At 42.8% G+C, this 15,670-nt stretch overlaps 1 protein-coding gene across 7 annotated transcripts in view; it reads left to right on the top strand.

Moving 5' to 3' along the window:
- Positions 1 to 1,075: 1,075 nt before the first annotated feature.
- Positions 1,076 to 15,670, top strand: part of DENND1A (DENN domain containing 1A) — a 496,671-nt gene continuing 482,076 nt past the window's right edge. For 6 of the 7 annotated variants that reach the window (XM_032865818.1, XM_032865820.1, XM_032865816.1 and 3 more), the window contains exon 1: positions 1,076 to 1,312. Coding sequence is in view for 5 of the 7 variants with exons in the window: in XM_032865820.1 (XP_032721711.1) it covers positions 1,296 to 1,312 (17 nt within the window). In the remaining 2 variants the exon portion in view is untranslated. Of the gene's footprint in view, positions 1,313 to 4,886; positions 5,084 to 15,670 lie in introns of those variants that run through there. The other variant, XM_032865819.1, reaches the window with a different exon arrangement.

Below are 15,670 nucleotides of genomic sequence, written 5' to 3'. Positions count from 1 at the left end.
AGCCTTCTTTATTGCTTCCTTTGTGATTCCCCCAGGCGTAGAGGAAATGATATTGGGGTGTTCCTGAAGGTGAGCCCCAGGGAGGAATGGAGGCAGGTAGCAGGTTGGTGCTTGACTCAAACACGTTCATTCCCGTTGAGTTACTACTCTCTATCAGGGACTATTACCATGACATGACCTTTCTGTATTGGAGTCCCCATAATGGCTTATATAGGGAGGTAGAAGTCCTCAAGGATAGGGCAGAACAGAGCCACTAAATGGGTAGTACAAAGCCTCCGGTGGTGCTCCTGTGGGTAGGAGAGGTCTCCTTAAAGATCTTTTTTTTCTTTTTTTTCTTTTTTAAGGTTTTTGTCTATTTCAGAGAGAGAGAGAGAGAGCAAGCAGTGCTGAGGGGCAGAGGGCGAGGGAGAGAAGCAGACTCCCTGCTGAGCAGGAAGCCTGATGTGGGGCTCCATCCCAGACCAGGAGATCGTGACTCGAGCCGAAGACAGACACTTACCCAACTGAGCCACCTAGGTGCTCCTCTCCTGAAAGATCTAAGGGAAGAGGAAGGGGCTTCTGTCAAGCACCAGGCTGGGGAAGTGTATAGTGTGATAGAGAAGAGGCTCCCTTAAGCCACAGTGGCTTAACATAAGTGGCTTCCTTACTGGAAGGTATGGATGGCATTTAAAAAAGGGAAAACTTGTGTTTTCCCGGAGGCCTGAGTGGGAAACATCTGAACGCCAAAGCTACTGGGAGGGAGGACTCATAACGTTGGAACGGGTGGAGGTTTCTTCAGGTGAGCTCGGGGGCCTCCATAGGATGAGGGTGTATTCCCCACTCTCTGTAGGAAGAGGTATGGGAGCACGGTGGGTGGAAGTCTTCGGGGGACCTCGGGGAAACGGCTCGCCCAGCTCCGCGAGTCCCCCGCGGGGCTGAAGAGCCGCTCCCGTCCCCGACAGCCCTCAGGCGGCCCCGCCCCCCTCGAGCGGACTACACTTCCCGGCAGCCCCCGCGGGTGGCGGCGGCGGCGGCGCGGGCAGGAGGAGGCGGCGGTGTGAGAGGCGGAGGGGGCGGTGCGCGCCGGGTACGCGCGCCGGCGACCATGGCGTTCGCCGGGCTGGAGCGAGTGCATTAACCCCGGGAGGCGGCGGCGGCGGCGACGAGGGAGCGAGCCTCGAGCGGGCGGGCCTAGCCTGAGGGAAGGGAGGAAGGGGCGGGGAGAGCGCCGGAGGGAGGCCGGTCGGCCGCGGGCGGGCGGGCTTGCAGCGCAGCGCCGAGAGGGGCCCGCGGGCCCATGAGGAGGCCCGGGGACCATGGGCTCCAGGATCAAGTGAGTGCGGCCGGGCGGAGCCGGGCCGGGCGTGGGGCGGCGAGGTCGGGAGAGGGCTGCAGGCCGCGGGCGGCGCGAGGGACTTGTTGCCCGGGCCTGAGGGGCGCCCCGCGTGCCGGCGTCACGCGGGGAGGGGGACGGTTGCCATGGCGATCCAGGGAGGCGCGGGGGCGGGGAGCGCGCGGGGTGGAAGGGCTCTGGTGGTCAGGTGTCCCCTCCTCACCTGAGGGCGGGAGTCGCAGAGATTACAAGGTGGCCCCCTCCCCGGGATAACAGAACCTCTGAAAACGCTCACACAACTGTTGGGGGGAGGGTGAGAAGTCTCCGGAAGCAACTCCCCAAATGGGTGTGTTTGGGGCGCCCCTGAGAGTTGGGCAGGTCCTGAGAGGTCTGCTTACGGCCTGCGGTCCCCACAGAAAGTCGCCTGAGGTCCTCGGAGGGGCCACTCCTGGATTTAAGGTCTGGGTGGACTGAGGAGGAAGGCCCCTTTCTCTTTCCTCCTTTACCTCTTATCTGTGAAAGTCGCCACACAGCAAGGGCCAAAGGCTATGAAGGAAGATGCCTCTGTGTCGTAATTGAGCACCTGATCTTGATAGTGGCTGGAGAGGCTTTGTAAATCCAGTCTGGCAAATTCCCTCATTCATTCACCTCGGGTCCTCGGTGGGGGATTCGTTTTCTGGGGATGTTGTTGATACATCAAACTTCAGGACCCATTGAAACATTGTTGCCTTGCTTCTAGACCTAGAAGTTGACTTTGGAAAGTGCAACTTTTATGCAGTCCAGTTTGGGTGTGTTGCTTTAGACTCTATCTCCCCTTCCCGTCAGGTCCTTTTTGGGCCTCTCCCTTCCTCAGCTCCAGAACATGAGATGCCTTATCTCTAATCACTAACAAATGTTCACTTTTCTCTGTGAGTAATAGAATTGTTGAAGGGCACTTAAAAACAAAGTTGACAGCATAGGCTTTTTCCCTAAACGGCTTTCATAGGACACTTTAAACCTGCTTACACGAAAGTCTGTGGAATGTGTTTATTTCAGCACTTTGAGAATAATGCTGGGGAAGTTTGAAAGGGGAAGGGCCCTGAGGACAAACTCTAATAATTATTCAAATGTTGTCTCTCATGTCCAGTCGATGTCCATGCAGCGTGGCCCCTGCCCATCCTTGGTAGTCCCTTGACTGGCTTAGGCTTCCCATTCACCAGTGGCTCATATGTGTGGTGGCAGGCCTGAGACATCCGCTAAATGAAGCTAGAAAAGTTCGCTTATGATAATGAAAATAGAACAGTCGGATGAGCACGCTGTTCGTTTGTGATTTTGTGGAAACAAGGGGAGAGAGTTAGAAGTGTGCTCCAAACAACAGCTTAAGAGGTTTGGGAGGTAAAAAGACATAGTTTGTAAAGCATTGGGATTAAGGAGGTACTCCAAGTTTAGCTCCTGCTTCTAAGAAAGAGTTGTAAAGTTGAATTTCAATAGCACTTAGAAACACTTTCCAAAAGCCACCTTACAGTCGCGGAGTATGCTTGTGAGGATGCTTACCTTTGTTACAGAGACGTTCAGAAACTTGCCTGACTGACATAAGGCTGTCAGTGTCAGAACCAGCATGAAAATCCAACCAGTGGAAGGTCAAATGCCTGGACCTCAGGTCTCTGTCTTGCTCTCGAAGGTCGCAGGTTAACATACATTTCTCAGGTGTGTTTTGTGGAACCCATTACTGTTACAGCTGAGCACTTGGGTGAAGGAACTTACTAAGGTGTGAAATTAGTGTAAAGAATAGCTTTTTTGATCTTGAAGCTACCTTGCTCTGGGATAAAAGCTTAGGCTTGGGAAATATGTTTGCTTTATTTGTGGTGGGACTGAAAGAGAACATGAAGAGAAGTTATGAAAAATAGTTGTGATTTATGGTGACTCTTGATTTCTGTCCGCAGCTAGGAATGGGGATGGACAGGTGGCTAGGGACCATCTACGTAGATGCTGCCCCCTAGTCTTTGGAGGAAACAGAACTTTGGTCACTAACTGTTCTACCCTGAAAGGAAAGAACAGAATTAGCTCAAGGTATTGAGCTGTCTGAGTTGAAATCTAAGTGTGTAGGCTCTGTTGTGTAGGGACAGCCATGAGTGAGTGTGTGTGTGTGTGTGTGTGTGTGTGTGTGTGTTGGGGTGGGGGTGGAACACAGCACTCTGGGGCCCCTCAATAGGAGAGCACTATGGCCGCCAGTGTTTCCTCTTATCTCTGATGCTATGTGGCCCAGTCAGGCTGATGATGTGGAATCAGAGCTGGTTCAAATTCCAGCTCTTTTGTGTACTGACTGGAACTTCACACAAACTACCTCTTTCATCCTGTTTCCCTGAGGGTATAATGGGGAGGACTATGTTGCAGAGTCATAATGAGCAATAAATGCCATATCAACATGATTGCTGGGCCTGTATTAAAAATTCAGCAATTGTTAGTTCTCTTTTATACCTTCTCTATCAAAAAACAAGAAAACCCATATATTTTATGCCAGAAATGTCAGAAATGGTATGTTTTAAGAGGTGAAGAAAGTTTTGATCAAGGAATTAGACTGTTAATGCGAAGAGCAGGACTTAACATTCTCTTATTAAATAAAATTTGATTAAAACAATACTGTGTAATCATACAGCTCCTGTCTGTTGTATGATTAGTAATAAAGCGGTTGCGTTGCTAGCACAGTTGTTGAGTTATAGTGCTTGATCAGACTTGAAGCTAAGGCCGGTTGAGCATAATCTCTGTGTCAGGCATGGTGGTACTGCTTTATGTGAACCATTTCATCAACTCCCCACAACTGTCCAATGATATAGGTACTACCGACCACATTTTTCATGAGAGAAAGGGAGTTTATTTGCCTAAGATTGGTTGCTGTCCCCAGGAAGCCTGCCCTGATCCTGGTTCTGCACTCTCAGCCCCTCCCAGCTCAGCCAGCTGCCCTCATCTGTGCAGCCACCCCTAGCCTAGGCCTGGTGCCCCTCATCTGTGCACTCCTTCCTCATCCTAGGCCAGGTGCCCCTCGTGTGTTTCTGTGGCCCCTTGTGTTTCTCACTGTTCTAGCACCAAATTTAGTTCCTTGACCGCCTTCCATATTAAACTGGAGAGTAAACTTCTTGAGAGCAGGACTGTCTTATTTGTCCTTGAGTTCCCTGTGTCAGACCTGGTACCTGACATACAGAGTTGTTTAGGAAGAGTTTATGGAATGATTTAAGAAGTGTGGTAGGATCTGAAGATCCTGACTGAGGCTCCAATGTGAGTTTACATAGAGTTATAAGAACAATTTGCTACCTGTACTCTTGAGAAGAAAGAGGTTTTATGTTTTTAAGTTAATTGCCCTGGTCTGTGCAGAGAATTACTTACTTTTTTCTTTTCTTTCTTTCTTTCTTTTTTTTTTTTAAAGAGATTTTGTTTATTTATTCATGAGAGACAGAGAGGCAAAGGGAGAAGCAGTCTCCCCAGGGAGCAGGGAGCTCAATGCAGGAATCAATCCCAGGACCTGGGAACCACATCCTGAGCCAAAGGCAGATGCTTAACCAACTGAGCCACTCAGGTGCCCAATTACTTACTTTTTCTAAAGAGTGCTTTTTTTTTTTTTAGTTCATGTTCATCTAAACGAACATTGTCTAGCTTCAAACCAAGCACCTACTTGGCAGGGAAAGAAAAGGTCACCAGTGTGCAGGTAGCACCCTGGAAAGCTCCTGAACTTTAAACCTGAGCAGACCTTTATCTAGAGGGATAAAAGGAGCAGTGGAAACTGGCAATCTTCAACAGGTAGGTTTAAATCTTATTTAGTGTTTGAGTGATCCCAGTGGACTAGAATGTGGTTAATATGAAGCAATTTAACTGATAATGCAGACATACAGCAGGAAACTGTGTGGCAGTTTAATATTGCTTGTGGTGACATCCTAGAAATTGTTTCCAGGCACCAAGGGCAGGAAGTGGATTTTAAGTAATCGAAGGAAGTATTCTAAGTGAGTTTGAGGAAACCTGACATTTATGGATGCAGAGAAGAGCGTACTTTAAGATTTGAAGCCATAGAGACTGGACAGGGCAGCTCATTTGGCCTTGTGGTGGTATTAATTCTGCATTAGCCAACACACCTGTCTTCTGTCCCTGTCAGACCGTGACCTCTTTGAGGTTTGTGACCAAGAAGTGTATCCATTTATTCACTCACTCACTCACTGTAGGACTAAGGGTGTGAAGCACATCTTGAGCACTCAAAAAATATTAGTCATTACTGGTATTGTCATGATTAGTATCATGTGCCTGCTAGTGGGCTGTGTGCTAGGGACACAAAAATGAAAAGGTTTTTCTTCATTTTAAGGTTTCCCAAACTCTCTGTAGTGAGACAGAAATGCAAAACAAAATAAACTCCCTCCAGGCCCCCTCTCCACCAATAAAAACCCCAGTATGATACACTCTCATCAGTGCTATGGTGGAGGTGCAGCTAGTCCTGAATAGGTAAGGAAATGGAGAGACTGTTTTCCCAGGACGGCTCAAGCAAGGAAAGCAGGCTTTATCAAGAAGGTGTTTTAGCTGAGACAGGAGAGATGAGTAAAGGTGTGAAAAGGGCAAGAGTGGTAGCAGAGGGGTGTGGTGATGGTGGTGGCAGTAGTCTCAATAGAGGGAGAAGCAGTATGTGTGAAGATGTGGCATATTAGGGAAATAAAAATGTTAATTACCACTTTTAGGCACATGCCTAAAAAAAAAGTTGTGTTAGACATTCAGAATTATGCTAAATAACACATACTTGTTCCTGCTCTCATGGAGCTTAGAGTCTGGTGGACCCAACAGGTTAAAAATAACAGATCAATTCCCATAAAGCCACGTGGATGTGCTAGAAAGGAAGGGAATGCCGAGGGAGAATGCAGGGGCGGCTGTCCTGTTTTAGAACAGGTTTACTGTAGAGCTGACATTTGAGTGGAGACTTTGAGCATGAAAAAACATTTGTCCTGTAAAGGGACTGGGGAAGACTTTTCATTTCAGGTGGAGTTGAGCATATATATACAAAGGCCTCGAGGTGAGAAAACCCTAGATACATTTTGGGAACTGCTTGAAGGCCAGAGGTTTGGGTAGTGACTGATGGGACAGAGCCTTGAGGTAAGGTCAGAGATACAGACAGGGGGCTGAGTAGGGCTTTGTAGCTCATGGCAGTTAGAAAACAACTTATGGTGTAATTAACATACTGTAAGATTTATTTTTTTTAAATATATAATTGATTTTTAGCATACTCACAAAAGTGTGATCAAACACTGCTATCCAATTTAAGAACATTTCATCACCCCCAGAAAGTAACTTTGTACCCATTAGCATTCACTTCCCATTCCCCGAAACCTCAGCCCTGAGCAATCACTAATCTGTTTACAGTTGCTGTAGATTTATTCTGGGCATTTCATGTAAATGGAATCATACAATATATAATCCTTTGTCTTCCACTTAATATTATGGTCCTGAAGTTTATTTATGTTACAGCATATAAATATTTCATTACTTTTTAATTGGTGAATAATATTTCATTGTATAGATAAAGCCACATTTTGTTCATCTATTCATCAGTTGTTAGGTATTTGGGTTGTTTCCACTTTTTCACTGTTATGAATAATGTTGCTGTGAACATTTTGTGTGGACATATGTTTTCCATTTCTCTTGGGTATATACCTAGGAGTGGAATTGCCGGATCATATGGTAACTCTGTTTAAGAAACCGTAAAACTGTTTTCCAAAGCAATTGTACCACTTTGTGTAAAGTGGTACCTCATTGTGGTTTTGATTTGGCCCAAATGATAGTGTAGAAAACAAAAAAATCAGAGTAGACCGAGAAGTTTCTCAGAAGACGTTGAAACTTGAACTGAAAGAAAGGTGAGACTTGATTAAGGGAGGATGCATTCCCGGAGGGAGACCAGTGGAAGTTTTATGACTTGGGAGTGGGATAACCCCTTTGCATTGTTTTCTGGTACAGAAAAGCAGCTTTGGCTTCTTAGGATAGCTCTTTTTCAGTCTTATTTTTGGACTGCTCATCATAGGATCCCATTACCAAAATGCACCACAGACTTGCTTGTTTTGTAAGGCCTGTTACGTAGCAGAGTTGACCTGTCTCCCTACTGTGGGATAAGACCAGAAGTTGAAATGTGATGTCCTTCATCTAGGGGTTTACCTAACCCCTCTCCTGCACCCAATTACTGCCTCTTCTCTTTCCTCTAACCATGCAGTGTTTCCCTGCCAGTCCCCATGGAAGACCATACAAAAACTTGGGGTGGTGGAATGAGAGTCTTGTTGGAGACTGATCTCCCCATTATTAGTCCCCAAAGTCTGTCACTTGAATTTTTAATGACTTTTCTGGATAATGTATTGGTGCAACTTCATTCTAATCTTAGTCATTGCAGTCAACGCGGAAGGCTTTGCACAGCAGCTAGGAAGTTGAAACAGGGAAGGTAAAACCTGGAGTGTTGTAGAAAAATGTGTCTCAGGCTGTCACATCTGTGTGTAAGCTCCTGGCTGGAGTTCTCATTGTGGGTTGCAAAGGTTCAGCCTTTTTCCTGGCCCTAGAGGGAACTAATCTCTGGATTTACAACATCCTTTTTGCTTAAAAGGATTTTGTTGGGAAATGGAAAGATAAACAAGGAAGAAAAATAAACCAAAGAAAACAAAAACAAAGTTAGTCTCCTTGACTTTTATTGGAATCCATACCCATTCTTTCCAAGTATTTAGGACTTGAAAAGGAGCCATATAAAGGAAGTAACAAAAGGTATGTTCAAAATATTTGACTTCCTATAGAAAAGATAGGTTATATTCCCAAAGTTCATTTTGTAAATTGGTTACAGTATTTAGAATGTATTTTTTTTTTTCTTGGAGATACTGTTAACATAGAAATCCATGGGTATCAAAGATAAAGAATTTGTAGGCAGAGGGAACTGTGTAAAAGACAGGTATGGCAGAAATACAAGACATGTGAATAAGGGCTAGAGGAGATGGAGTTGAAAAAAGTAAGCTTATGCCACTGGAACATGATGCCACTGAAAGATTTGAGTTGGGAATGTAATACGATCAGGTTGGGATTTTTAGGACGATCACTCTGGCAGCATTAGTATAGAACTATGCTAACTCTGGCCTGTAGAAGATGATCCATTGGGGTGCGAAAAAAATGTTAGAATTTATATTTGTTTTTATATCAATTGTCAAAATTTCTGTTTTTGTATTTTCAAATGTATAAGTATAGTAAGACATTCTCACAGTTTAGAAATATATGTGTATCAGATGTATGCTCAAATTTTTTGATGGGAAGGAATGCATGGAAAAAAATTGGAGACCGCTGGTTTATGGACCTGTGTGTGTTTATGCTGTAGAAGATCAAGGCCTGAAGTGGGGTTTTGGTTGTTGAAAGAAAAGGGAAAGATTGGGGGAGAGATTTTAGGTAGAATTGACAGGACTTGGTGACAAAGTACATGTAAGGGGCAAGAGAAGAATCAAAGATGACTTGCCAAGGTTAGTGAAGTTATAAGTGAGTGTTTGGAAGGTGAGGGCCAGTTATGTAATGTGTTTGCTTTTTCTGAGGAAAAGTGGAAAGTTGTAATTGGGAGAAGGCGTTGTAGTCTGCAGTGAGAAAGGAGGAGATCTTTAAGGGCTCCTTGGTGAATGTGCGTACTTCATCCGATGAGTAAGACTTAAAGTGGGCTGAGCCAGGTTGCTGAAGGGAAATCCGTCCACGTTCGATTTAGAGAGAGAAAAAAATAAACTTTCAAACTCACTTGAGCCGCAGGAAAGGTTTCAGGGATGTTTCATTGATCTCGCCTAGTCTGTTTGAATAAACAGGAGGAAGGAAACCTGTCTAGAGCAAGATGCTGTTTGACTCCAAGCAAACAGTTCTTGTGCTCAGCGTGTGAGAGGAGCTGGGGGATGTGGGCCTTGGAGACACACGCAGTCCCCGTTGGAGTCCCAAGTTTCTCAGCCTCAGTTTTTTTTTTTTTTTTTTTTTTAAATTTGTAGAAGGAAGCTGATAAATTGACCTGTAGGATTGTTGTAAGGATTAGAAGCAATCTTGTATCTCACCTTCAGCAGAGAAATGATTGTGGAGTAAATGGCAGCTGTCATTAACAATGCTTGGCGAGGATGGGCACACTTATTTGAACCCCTGGAATCAAGGTCAAAGCAAGTGTTCCTTTTTATAGCTTTTTTTTTTTAAAGCCACAGAGAAAGTATTTGCTTCTTCTTTGTGAGTATGTTAGGTATGATGTGTTGTATATTTTACTGAATTTATTTGCAGTTCTGTCATCCTCATATGCAAAGCATTATTCCTTTTGCTGGCTGGGAGAAAAGAAGCTTAAAGTCCACTTAGATAAGAAGAGCATGTGAGTAAGAACAATAGTATTTAACATTTGATGCCTCTCCTCTCAATATCTGAAAATTTTTATTCAGTTCTACGTAAGATTTGCATCATTTATATTTCTTTGTTTAGCTGATGGTACTGTTCATTTCTAGGTTTTATTTATTTATTTATTTATTTATTTATTTAAGATTTTATTTAGGGCGGGTGGGAGAGGAAATCTGAAGTAGACCCCCACACTGAGCACAGAGCCTGATACAGGGCTTGATCCCACAACCCCGAGATCATGACCTGGGCTGAAACCAAGAGTCGGACACTTAATGAACTGAGCCACCCAGGCATTCCCACTTTTAGTCTTTTTAACCTAACTTCTCATTTCTTTTTCCTGGGTGCTTAAAATTATTGTTCTTAAGACTTTTTTAAGGGACGTCTACAAAAGTAGAGAGAATAGTACAATGAGCCCTCAAATGGCCATCAGTGTTAAAACACTTATTAATGTATGGCTTATTTAGTTCCCTTTATAGATAACTGGCTGTAACTCCTCCTGTCCTCCAGACCTGGATTATCTTGAAGTGAATTCTGACTATCATATCTCATTCTTTTTTTTGTTTGTTTTGTTTTCAGAGAGAGGGAGAGTAGAGTTTTTTTTTAAGGTTGATTATTTATTTGATAGAGAGATATCACAAGTAGGTAGAGAGGCAGAGAGGGGGAAGCAGGCTCTTTGCTGAGCAGAGAGCCCGACATGGGGCTTGATCCCAGGACCCTGAGATCATGACCTGAGCCGAAGGCAGAGGCTTTAACCCACTGAGCCACCCAGGCGCTGAGAGTGGAGATCTTGAGAGAGGGAGAGGGAGAATCCTAAGCAGCGCAGAGCCTGACCTGGGGCTCCATCTCAGGACCCTGAGATCATGACCTGAGCCAAAACCAAGTCAGTTGCTCAACTGACTGCACCACCCAGTCGTTCTGTCCTATCTTATTCTTAAATATTGCCATACGTGTCTCTAAAAGATAGACTTTCTTTTTTTAAAAACATAATAATGACATCACACCTAAAAAAGAAAAATTCCTTTGTATCATCAAATATGTTCAGAGTTTTCTAGTTATGTATATTTTTAGTGTTGATTTGCTTAAATCAAGTAAGATCATACTTTGCAGTTGATTGGTGTCTTTTTTCCTTCTTGCAATTTATTTATTGAAGAAGTGTGTTATTTGTCCTATGTAGTTTACATTGCAACCTCTTTAATATGTCCTGTCCCCTTTATTTCCTACAAATTGGTAGTTAGATTTAGTTACTTGATCAGATTCAAGTTCTTTTCTTGGCAAGAATACTTAAAATGTGGTGATAGGTATTTTCATCAGTAGGGACATTATATCTGATTATCTCTATCTCTCTGGTCTTTTTATTAGGGGCTGTAAAATGGTGATTTTTACATTATCATTTCTTCATACTAGCTACAGTATGTCTATATAGAAAAACTTGCCCATATCTGCTGTTTGGTTACTGTGAGGTACAGTTCATCCAGGAAAAGTAGGATTAAATATTTGATGCCATTCGTTTTTCAAACTGAGTTTGCTGGTATTTTCCAAAGATGACTGTTTCCCCCGCCAAGACTTAAACACATAGATTTAAACCTGTTTACTATATTTGGATTACCATAGTTCTCACTGATGTTTAATTTGTCCTATCTTTGTCTAGTGACAGCTTCTTCATGTTAGCTTCTAGAATCCTTTTGACAGGATCCTGATCCCAGTAGTTTTTAAAATAGCTCCCTTGCCTTTTGGTAGGACAAGATGTTCTGAGTTTGTCTTCTATTTTTCCTGCTCCAGACCTGTATTCCTCTGTTTCTCTAAGGAGTCTTGCTTCCTTTTGGTGGGAATTGGTGTTAGAGATTATAGTCTGGGTTTTGGGACTGTCTTTGTTTAGTTTTTTTGCTACTACGTCAGCCGTTTTTCCAGGGTTTTCCAGGGGTCAGCACTAGGAAATAAGTGTGTGTGTGTTAAAGGTAGATTGTTTGTAATGATATTTCCGATTCAAGACTATAGCATTTCTATTTAACCTCCTCATCCTTGTATCTGAATCTCCTAGTGCTTATCCCAAAAGTGCTGATTTCCAGTGACACCAATAGAAGTACCTTTTCTCAGGTAAATGGTAACATTCTGAATGCACTTTTCTCTCCTTCCCTTTTCTCATTTTATAGTTTGTAGAGAGATCACTTCTAGTAGTGTCTGGCGAGCATCCTCATTTCTCTTTAAGGACAGCACAGTTAGTACTCTGAGGAATGGATTTTGGGTTATTCAAACAATCTTATACTGATGGCCGCTTATATTGCTTCCAGTGTTGTTATTACAAATGGTGTTGTAATGAATATTCTTATAAATGTGTCTTTCTATATTTTTACCATTATACCATTGGGATAGATTTTTAGAGGTAGAATTGCTGGATCAGAGAGCAAACTTATATGTGATTTTGCTAAATAGTGTCCGATTCCCCTCCACAAGGATTATGCCAGTACATAGTCCCACATATGAGAGTGCTCGTTACCTTACAGCTTCACCAATGGAATGTGTTTGTCAGACTTTAAAATTGTTTTAATCAAAGTTATAATGCACGTGGTAAAATAGTTTGTAAGCACTGATGATGGAGAGCATTGAGTCTGTACTGTATCCCCCCAAGAACCTGTATTAACAATTTTACTTCTAGTTCTTCTAGAATGTTAACCCATAACCCTTAGGTAGATCTCACTTAATTTAACTTTAGATAGTATTTGTTGACTCCCTGAAGTGAAAGATGATGCGTGCCTTTATAGTAATTCTTTGCCTCTTCTAGGGTATTATATATTTTTAAATATATATATACATATGTATTATATATATTGGTATATATACTAATATATAGTTTTAATATATTATTTATATAATTTCTAATTTTTTAAAAAATATTTTATTTGAGAGATAATGCAAATACAGAGGAGGTGCATAGGATGGGGGAGAAGCAGATCCCCCACTGAGCAGGGAGCCCCATGTGGGGCTCGATCCCAGGATCCTGGGATCATGACTTGAGCTGATGGCAGATGCTTAACTGACTGAGCCACCCAGGTGCCTCTGTTATTTCTAATTTTTATAATGGTTTTATTTTGACATTGTTACTTAACCCTTTTTATTCCATTAACCTTCAACAGTGTTTCATTATTCTCCACTCTCTAAAGGAAGGATACCTATTGTTTCTAGTTTCTCTAAGCTGTACTTTTACTTTTATGTGGTTGTTTTAGTTCTGATCCATGGCCAGAACCAAGTCCTTTATTTTTCCTTAGGTTAAGTCTAAGAATTAAATGTTATTATGAGTGTTTAAATAAAAATGTTATTATAAGTATTTAAATACTGCTCAACATAGGCCAAGTAGTGTGCTGGAATAACCTTTTCTTCCTTTTTGGTGTAGTGCCATCCCATTTGAAGGAGAATGTTCTTAACATCAGGGTCATATAAACTTTTTTTCTTATAATCCATCCAGAATTAAAAGCTATATTCTATATTCTAATATATAGATTAGTTTTGCAATTATTTGCACAAAAAAGCACAAGGGGACACCCACCCTGTATAGATAGCAGCCCAAGATGTCACATGAGTCCTTCCATCCTCATGTTGGCAGACAGAAGGCTCTACTTTGCACACTTTGTGGGGATTGGGGCACTTTTCGGAGCATGAGCCTTGGCTTTGACTTTGACCTTGTTAGTAGCCTCAGACCAACACAGCCTGGTGCCCTGGCAGTGTTGTAATAAGTGTGTCTCTCCAAAAAAAAAAAAAAAAACCAACAACAACAAAAAAAACCACAAAAAAAACCCAACAAAACCCGGGCGGGGGGGGGAGGGGAGGCATGTCTCTCAAACTTGAGACTGATGCCTTTTAGGGCCTTGAATTTGGCAAAAGCCTTGATGGCTTTAATTTTATTTTATTGGTTTGCATCTTCTTTAGAGCCTTCTTGTGTTTCTTGACAAAAGTTTAAAGTTCCTAGGAACTTACATTCTACCTCCTTAACCTATCTTTATGATTAGGGCTTACTGATACCATTCTGTGCCATTTGGTACTGTGTGGTATGTGGTTCTTGGACTTTGCCATGTCTGCATTGCTGCCCGCAGTTCAGAAAGTGCTTGAGACTGGAAAAGAAAGAGCGGTATTTGGATTTTGATTTTTTAAAAAATATTAGTCTCATTTTCCCCTTCTCCCTGCATTTTTTTTTTAAGATTTTTTTTTTATTTATTTGACAGAGAGAGATCACAAGTAGAGAGAGAGAGAGAGAGGAGGAAGCAGGCTCCCTGCCTAGCAGAGAGCCCGATGTGGGACTCGATCCCAGGACCCTGAGATCATGACCCGAGCTGAAGGCAGAGGCTTAACCCACTGAGCCACCCAGGCAGCCCCTCCCTGCATTTCTAATCCTTTTCGCCTCTTGCATTATTTGCTTTATCATATCCTTAATCTTTTCCAAACTTAATACTTGCAGTCTAAAGGCTTTCTTTTTTTTTTTTTTTTTTTCCCCTCTTGATGGCTTCCTCCTACCTTCCTGTTCTGATCTGTGCAAAGTTAGATACATTGTTGTAATCCTGGAATGTCCCTTCATCATGCTCCTATTTCATTATTTCCTGGCCCCTGTGTTATTTTATTTCATTTGCTGGAGTTCATATTCCAGTTTTTATAGGAGACAATCACAGCAGTGGACTTGTAGAAAGGGTGCATTTGAGTTTTTCCATGTCTGAAAAATGTCTGCGTTCTCAAACCTGGTTGATAATTTGTATGCTGAGTTTTAGGCTCTAGAATTTGCCCCCAGAACTTTGAAGAAAATTTCCTACTGTCTTTAGCTGGCTTCCTCTGACCCTGCTTCCAAAGGGGAAGGGAATACTTTGCCCTCTTACTGCCATTTGGGGTATGTGTGTAAGTTCCTTGTTCAGGCTTCCTTAACGCCAGGGTGGGAAATTCCCTTTTATGAGTGGTGGGTGGGAGTTCTGATTCTCTGAGAGGACTCCACTGATAGCTCTCTGGCTGGGTAGAGTAGTGCCTTTTTTTTTTTTTTTTTTTTAAAGATTTATTTATTTATTTTATAGTGCATATGTGCACGCATGTGAGTAGAAGGGAGGGGCAGAGGGAGAAGGAGAGAGGGAATCCTCAAGCAGAATCTCCACTGAGCACAGAGTCCAATGCGGGGCTGGATCCAGGACCCTGAGATCATGACTTGAGCTAAATCAAGAGTCCGCTGCCTAACTGACTGAGCCACCCAGGCGCCCCTAGAGTAGTGCCTTTTTGCTGCTCTCGCCACGGCTTCAGTTACTGCCACAGGAGAGTGGAAGTCCAGGTTCTCCACATTCTCCACTGAAACCACAGTGAGGATGTCCTCGTTACTGCTGGGGATGATGAAAGTCCCAGCCCCCTATTTGACTTAATTTCTTTACAGCCTGGCCAAGATAGAAATTTGGTTTCTTCCCTGCTTGTCCTTTGCTGGCTTGACTGTCCGTTGGTTTCTTCCCTGCTTTGTCCTTTGCAAACACCTCTGTGGTGTTTGGCTGATGTTTGGTGGTTTTTTCCCCTGAGTTTTCTCACTTGTCAGGGTGTCCCTTTTCTGGCTCTTTGGCTGACTTTTTTTTGGAGGTTTTTTGGTCATTAATTGCTATTTATGGGTTGCCACTTTAGTCATGAATGGAGGTTGAATTTTATCAAATGCTTTTTTACATCTATTGAGATGATACGATTTTTCCCATTTGTTAATGTAAGTGACATTTATTTTCAAATGTTTAACTTTGCATCCCAGGAATAAACCCATTTGGTCATGATATATTATCCTTTTTATCCATATTGCTAGACTCCGTTTCCTGATGCTTATTTTATGGTCACATCTATATTCATCGGAGATTTTGGCTGTAATTTTTGTTTCTTGTAATGTTCTTGTCAGATTTTGGTGTCAAGGTCATGCTGGCCTCATAAAAAGGAAAGAGGATTGTATTTTAAACTAGAAGTGTTGTGGTTTTTAGTATAGAAAGTCATCAGTGCAGCTTT

This window comes from Lontra canadensis, unplaced genomic scaffold (assembly GCF_010015895.1).
Source record: "Lontra canadensis isolate GAN:19392208 unplaced genomic scaffold, GSC_riverotter_1.0 scaffold30, whole genome shotgun sequence".
Lineage (NCBI taxonomy): Eukaryota > Metazoa > Chordata > Mammalia > Carnivora > Mustelidae > Lontra > Lontra canadensis.
This window is presented reverse-complemented; position numbering and strand designations above follow the sequence as displayed.